The sequence below is a fragment of the Pinus tabuliformis genome, chromosome 3_2 (genome assembly GCF_031772625.1).
Source record: "Pinus tabuliformis cultivar Carrire ecotype Pingquan chromosome 3_2, CPIR1, whole genome shotgun sequence".
Classification (NCBI taxonomy): Eukaryota; Viridiplantae; Streptophyta; class Pinopsida; order Pinales; family Pinaceae; genus Pinus; species Pinus tabuliformis.
In genome coordinates this window covers 887,259,397-887,266,592 of record NC_142302.1, presented here as the reverse complement: position 1 = coordinate 887,266,592, position 7,196 = coordinate 887,259,397, and the positions used below count along the sequence as shown (strand labels likewise).

Below are 7,196 nucleotides of genomic sequence, written 5' to 3'. Positions count from 1 at the left end.
GTCCAAAAGCCATTAATAACTTTATTGAATCAAATTTACCCCAACCAGCAACACAAACCTTGTTCTTTCATTGCCTATTCAAGCACAACAACCTATTAAGTCCAGTGAACATCATATTAGTCACAAAACAGAGACCAAGGTCAAATCCAAAAGCTCACTACCTAGAAACTCATTACAACCCTAAGTGGCCTATTTCAGTACCACAACAACCCTAAGTGGCCTTTTTCAAAGACATTAGAAAAAACAAGCACATTAAGGTCTGAAAACACGGTACAGTACAGTGAACAAAATCCAGTTTATTTTGGGAACAGAAATCGTCCAATTTTTGGCCCAAGCGGGACGAGATTTGGCTGGAATAGAAGAACCTAGTAAACTAATGATGTGGGAGACGCTGGACAGGCCTTTTGGGGTTGAAAAATCATGAATCATATTAGGCCTCCATTGGCCCGAACAACCTGAGCATTAACCCACTCTCCTTCGTCGCTCGCCAAGAAAGCAACCACCGGAGCCATATCCTTCGGTTTCCCCAACCGCTCCAAGGGGGCCTGTTAGGACCTGCGGTCCGTGCGACGGGTAGGGCGACTCCACCATGCGAAGTGCGTGCAAAATATGAAACGAAACGACCAAGAAACAAGTTTATAAGGTGTTGGGCGAGTTGAGGGGGGCAGTCCCATGAGTTGGGTGGGCCGACCATCCTCTTGGGCGAGATAACACATTATGAACAAGTCGGCTTGGGCGTTTGGTGTGGGTCGGCCAGGTAACACAACCCACCACCCGCCTGTATATATTGGAGGTCGTTTGGAGGCAAATGACCATCATTCGATCAACACGAGTTTGAATAAGGAGTTTTGCAGTGCGTGGATGAGCCCACATGACGGGCGAAACTCGAGTGTAAACTCGTTCAAAAAAGTCATTCAGACAGTCGTTTGGGAAAGTCGTTTGGACAGTCATTCGGGAAACTTGTTCGGACAGTCGTTCAAGAAATTGTTCGAACAGTCGTTCGAGAAAGTCGTTCAGGAAATCATTCGGACAATCGTTTGAAAAGTCGTTCGGGAAGACGATCAGAAAAGTCGTTCAGGCAAAACTCGGGCAAGGTCGTTCGGGCAACCCGGGCGAGGTAGTGTGGCAACCCGGGTGAGGTCGTTCATGCGACCTAGGCGAAGTCGTTTGGCAACCCGGGTGAGGTCGTTCGGGCGAACCGGGTGAAGTCGTGTGGCGACTCGGGTGAACGCGTTTGGGTGAACAAGTTGGGTGAATGGGTGGATGTGCGGACGGGCGGCTGGGTGAGGGCGTGTCGTGCATGCCGAAACGAAGCATCATGCGAATAGGCGACCCGGGTAGGGCACGCCGTGCACGACGAAATGGAGGAAACGGTGAAGTGTTGAGGTTGTAAACGAAGGTGTGACTCGTGCAGAGGCGCCCGTGTGTGGCGACTTCGTTATGACGAGGCACGCCCAAGTTGGGCAAACAACACGATCATGCGACGAGGTGAACAAAGGGTTGGTGAGTCGTGCAGCGACCGTGCGGAGGCGCCGACGAGCTGGGCAACCGAGTTTGACGAAGTTGGAAATTTGGCTAAGTATAAATTTGGGGTTTCCCAAGGAGTTAGTCTATACTTTGTAAAAGTGGAAAGATTGTATAATATATTGATTCGGGTAGACTCATATTGTAGGGAGTTGCCCCTCCCTTTATATTGTTGTGCATTTCTCTTGTATAATGTTGTTTATGTGAATGTTATGGGCTTTCACTTGTATAAAGGAACACATAATAATACTTGGTAACGAAAATAAAACTAAGTATGAAATGTTAGGCGTAGTCTACAATCATAAGTATTGGTGGAAAGAAAACGATTAGTAGTGCCGCACCTCGCTATAAGCGGTTGAAAGACTACCGCAGGTGTAGGGGCGTGACAGTTGGTATTAGAGCTGGTGAACTAAATCAAGGAGCTGATTCTACGAAGACCAAAGACTTGGCAGGAAGCTCAAGTTTTGCAGGTGACAGGTGGAATATCATAGTGATTCAGGTGAATGGTGAAACAGGTTTAGCAAAGGTGAAGCATCGTGCTTGAACCAAACTGAATGACAAGGCATGGCAGGTTTGGAAGAGTGCGAAGGGAAGCTCTTGCTTACCTTATATGGGTTGAAGCAATTGAAAGAAGAGAATCCCCGGATTCGTAAGGAACTTGAAGTCTTGGAAAAGAATGTTGAAGACGGACTTCTTCAAATTGGTTGGACAATGGAGCAAGATGAAGTTGCAGATTGTGCTGACAAGGAAGAGGAAGTTGTGATGATTGCGGATGTTGCAGATGTGACAACGATGGAGGATAAACTTGAGATTGATCAAGTTGGACCAGGATCATGCAGTTTGCAGACATGGATGGATGAGGATACTCACATGGAGGAGCCTCATGATCATGATGAAGTAAGTATTGGTACTTGTGTTTCACTTGAGCATTTGGTAGGTGGACCGTATGCAGGGAAGAGCAAAATCAGTTTGCCGATGCTAGGGAGGATCTTACCATGGATGTCTACGATGAGACCTTGTATGGAGAAGCAAGGATTGTTGATTATTGTAGGACTTGTTGGGGTTGTTTGTGACCTTGTGGTAGAAGGCACAAAGGCCTGTGACAAGGGAGGAACATGATGATCATTGCGGAGGATTAGGTCATACTTTAGCCATATGGAGAATTGGCTAAGTGCCCGGCATGACTCATGGACAGATTGAGGAGGGCACACACTTGAGACACTTGGGTGGACTTCTCATGGCCAAGACCAAGAGCAAGTCTTGGTGGAACCTTTAGTGGGGGAGCTATGATGGAAGGGACTTGTGATGATGATGATATGGTTGGGTGACTAAGTTCACTAGTTCGAAGATTGGAGACTTGGATGAGGATGACTGATTGTTGTGATGGGTCTACTTGGTTGGACTACATGGGAAACTTAGTCATGGACATCAGGTTGGAGACATGGAGCATGGCAGTCTTATGCAGGAACATTATGTAGGAGCACTTATAGAGGTGTCATATGGGCATCCAATGAGGAGTGCCAAGGCAAGGATGTTGTGCAGGTAGATTTGCTGGTGTGACATGGAGATGTTTTACCTATGAGCCGATGGAGAGGTTGTGCACTTATGTACAACAAGGCCATGGACTTGGATGGAGTTGTGAGAAGGCTATGGAGCATTCCTACTACATGAAGAGCTGAGGCATCTTACAGAGACCTTTGGGCAAAGACTTGTATGCTTGCTAGATGTTGGTTGGAGATGACTCATGGAGCTCATGATGACATGAGGTTGTGACTTTTAGGGACTTCATATATGGTGGACTTGGAGGATCTGATGCATTGAGGAGCTGAGGTCAGAGACTTTGATGCAGGATGGGGTGCATACTTTCAAGTACATGTGTGGGAATGGCTTGAAAGAGTGACTTGATGTAGAGGATCAATATGAGACACTTTGTAGTGATGGAGTTACAACGATGATGATGCCTTGGTAGCAACACTTGGGCATGGGTTGAGCCGAGACTTAACCACTTTTGGCACATGGGAGCTGATTGATCTATGATCATGAGCAGCACATGGATAGGTGAGACAGGTGTATACTTGTTTCTATGGCAGACTCGAGGGATGGAACATTGCAGATATGATGGAGGTTGCTTCATGGACCTGGATGTGGCACATCGAGAGTCGGTTTGATGAGATGATCTCTTCACTTTGAGGAGTTGGATGTTTTACATATGGATGATGATGTTGGGGTAGATGCGGCTAATTTCATGCAGCACATTGGTACCAACATCATGGACAGCATGTTATAGATGAGATGAGGACTACTTCATGGACCTGAGCATGGCTTACACTTATATGGAGATGGATTCTTGATCGAGTTGAGGATGTGATAGGATGTTTTGAGAAACAACTGATGGTGGCATGAGGATGTGCACTCTCATGGTTTGAGCGTGACAGATGGATTAGCTACCCAACTAGTTCAGACATGAGGGCTAGCGGTGTGCAGAGATGTGTTAGCATTGTGTTGGAGTATCATGGTAGCAGTTCACATGAGGACGACACATGATGAGGTCAACACGACAGGTTGCAGGAAGCATGTAGCTTAGATGGAAGGACCAGCCTTCCATGATGGGGAGCAGCATGTGAAGATTGCGACGAGATCGTCGATGGTCATGGATTGAGATGATTTCCAATGTATGACATACCGATGGGGTGTATACCTTGGTATGGTGATCTTGGTGACATATGGTTGCCGGGATGAGATATTGTCGAGGACGACAATGAGTTCCAGTGGGGGAGGATGTTAGGACCTGCGGTTCGTCCGACGGGCAGGGCAACTCCACCATGCGAAGTGTGTGCAAAATATGAAACGAAACCAAGAAACGAGTTTATAAGGTGTTGGGCGAGTTGAGGGGGGCAGTCCCATGAGTTGGGCGGGCCAACCATCCTCTTGGGTGAGATAACACATTATGAACGAGTCAGCTTGGGTGTTTGGTGTGGGTCGGCTAGGTAACACAACCCACCACCCGCCCGTATATATTGGAGGTTGTTTCGAGGCAAACGACCATCATTCGATCAACACGAGTTCGAATAAGGAGTTCTACAGTGCGTGGTTGAGCCCGCACAACGGGCGGAACTCAGGGGTAAACTCGTTCAGAAAAGTCGTTCGGACAGTCGTTCGGGAAAGTCGTTCGGACAGTCGTTCGGGAAACTCGTTCAGACAGTTGTTCAAGAAATCATTCGGACAGTCATTCGGGAAAGTCGTTCAGGCAGTCGTTCGGGACAGTCGTTCGAGAAACTCGTTCGGACAGTTGTTCGGGAAATCGTTCGGACAGTCGTTCAGGAAGTCGTTCAGAAAAGTCATTCAGGGAAGTCGTTCAGGAGGTCATTCAGGCAGAACTCGGGCGAGGTCATTCGGGCAACCCGAGCGAGGTCATGTGGCAACCCAGGTGAGGTCGTTCGGGTGACCCGGGAAAAGTCGTGTGGCGACCCAGGTGAGGTCGTTCGGGCGAACCGGGTGAAGTCGTGTGGCGACTTGGGTGAATGCATTTGGGTGAACGAGTTGGGTGAACGGGTGGACGTGCGGACAGGCGGCCGGGTGAGGGCACGCTGTGCACACCGAAACGAAGCATCGTGCGGACAGGCAACCCGGGTAGGGTGCGCCGTGCACGACGAAACAGAGGAAATGGTGAAGTGTTGAGGTTGTGAACAGAGGTGTGACTCGTGTGGAGGCGCCCGTGTGTGGCGACTTGGTTATGACGAGGCGCGCCCAAGTTGGGCAAACAACACGATCGTGCGACGAGGTGAAAAAAGGGTTGGTGAGTCGTGCAGCAACCGTGCGGAGGTGCCGACGAGCTGGGCAACCGAGTTTTCCGAAGTTGGAAATTTGGCTAAGTATAAATTTGGGGTTTCCCAAGGACTTAGTCTGTACTTTGTAAAAGTGGAAAGATTGTATAATATATTGATTTGGGCAGACTCATATTGCAGGGAGTTGCCCCTCCCTTTATACTCTTGTGCATTTCTCTTGTATAATTTTGTTTATGTGAATGTTATGGGCTTTCACTTGTATAAAGGAACACATAATAATACTTGGTAACGAAAACAAAACAAAGTATGGAATGTTAGGCGTAGTCTACAATCGTAAGTATTGGTGAAAAGAAAACGATTGGTAGTGCCACACCTCACTATAAGCAGTTGAAAGACTACCGTAGGTGTAGGGGCGTGACAGGGCCGCTTTAGCAATCGTTTCGACTAGGGCCTCGCTCTTCCCAGCAAAGAACATATCGGTGGCAACAGGGCCTGGGGCCACACAATTTGCTGTAATCTTAGTGCCCCGCAGCTCCTGCGCAAGGGTTCGCGTCATCACCTCCACTGCCGCCTTACTGGCAGCGTATGTGCTGTACCCGGGTCTCGACATTCCCACCAAGGAGCTGCTTAGGTTGATGATGCGACCACCACCACCGCGGACGATCCTGTTGGCGGCTTCTCTGCTACAAAGAAACGCTCCCTTGCAGTTCACTTGGAAAGTCCAGTCCCAGTCTTCCATGGAGGTTTCCGCGAACCGTGGATACTTGGCATCCAACACTCTTGCACAGTGCACCAAGATGTGAACGGACCCAAAAGTCTGCTCGACTATGTCGAATAGCTGGGCGACGTGGGAAGGGTTTGCGATATTCGCCTTCACACCATCACCAGAAGAAGAGGAGTTATTATTATTAATGGTGGAGACCACCTCCTCTGCGGTCTGTTGGTTAGAGGAGTAATGGACGACCACTTTGGCTCCCTTCTCTACCAAATGGATGGCGATGTCCTTGCCGATCCCACCAGACGCACCTGTCACAATGGCAACTCGCCCTTCTAAAGGCAATCCCATTCTTTTCTATTGCGCAAAAACTACAAGTCTTCTTCTTGCTGCGGCTTTTGCTTATCAGTGCTCGCTTCTGTATCTGAAGAAACCCTTCGCCCTTGTAAATATTTATAAATATAAATTGCCTCTGTATCTAAAGAAACCATTATGCACGCAGTGACACCACAAGAATTATTTATTTGGGTGCATTCAAGCAAACCTTTTTTAATATGGGATTGGATCAGATCGGATCGGATCGGATGTTTTGCTAGAACTAGAACTGTCGAGGGGAGACATAATTCTATACCATCTGACTTTCAATCAACATAAGGCGTTACGTTTTGATGGGAGGAAAAATTATTTTAATATTTATAATTATTAAAAAACAAGTAAAAAGAAGTCAGGATAATCTCTGAGGGCAAGTTTTAATTATTAAAAAGGTACTCACTTGAAAGTGTTACTGTTTCCGATGGAAATTTTGATATTTTAAAAATTATTCTAATATAATAATATAATTATGTAAAGAAGAGTAAGAAAATGTTAATTAAAAAAATGTTATTTTTTTATTACTTATTTATTTTGTTGATATGAAATATCAATATGTATTAATATATCATTGTATATTAAAATGAAAAACTATTTTCTTAGATAAAAATGTTATAATAATTATTAAAATAAGATATGAAATAATTACAACAAATTGTTGTCGGTTCAGAGAGTGTTGTCTCTTTCAATTATTTGGTTATTTAGTTAATAATTAGTCATTAGTCATTCAGTTAATTAGAATCATTATTTTATATTGTGAAGACAAATTTCTCCTATCAATATCAATTTAAAATGTTAGATAA

General features: G+C 46.1%; 1 protein-coding gene across 1 annotated transcript; it reads right to left on the bottom strand.

The window, feature by feature from the left end:
- Nucleotides 1-284: 284 nt before the first annotated feature.
- Nucleotides 285-6,376, bottom strand: LOC149183451 (short-chain type dehydrogenase/reductase-like). Its single transcript, XM_089418731.1, has 2 exons — nucleotides 5,734-6,376; nucleotides 285-545 (listed from the first exon to the last, which is right to left on the bottom strand). The coding sequence occupies exons 1-2, from the start codon at nucleotides 6,373-6,375 to the stop codon at nucleotides 426-428; spliced, it is 762 nt and encodes a 253-aa protein (XP_089274857.1). The 5' UTR covers nucleotide 6,376; the 3' UTR covers nucleotides 285-425.
- Between the last annotated feature and the right edge of the window lie 820 nt (nucleotides 6,377-7,196).

Excerpts from the sequence above, each read along its gene's own strand:
- LOC149183451 (XM_089418731.1), bottom strand. The coding sequence starts at position 6,375 with ATGGGATTGCCTTTAGAAGGGCGAGTTGCCATTGTGACAGGTGCGTCT. Across the intron at positions 546-5,733 it reads TCGAAACGATTGCTAAAGCG|GCCCCCTTGGAGCGGTTGGG; the intron begins GCCCTGTCACGC and ends AGGTCCTAACAG.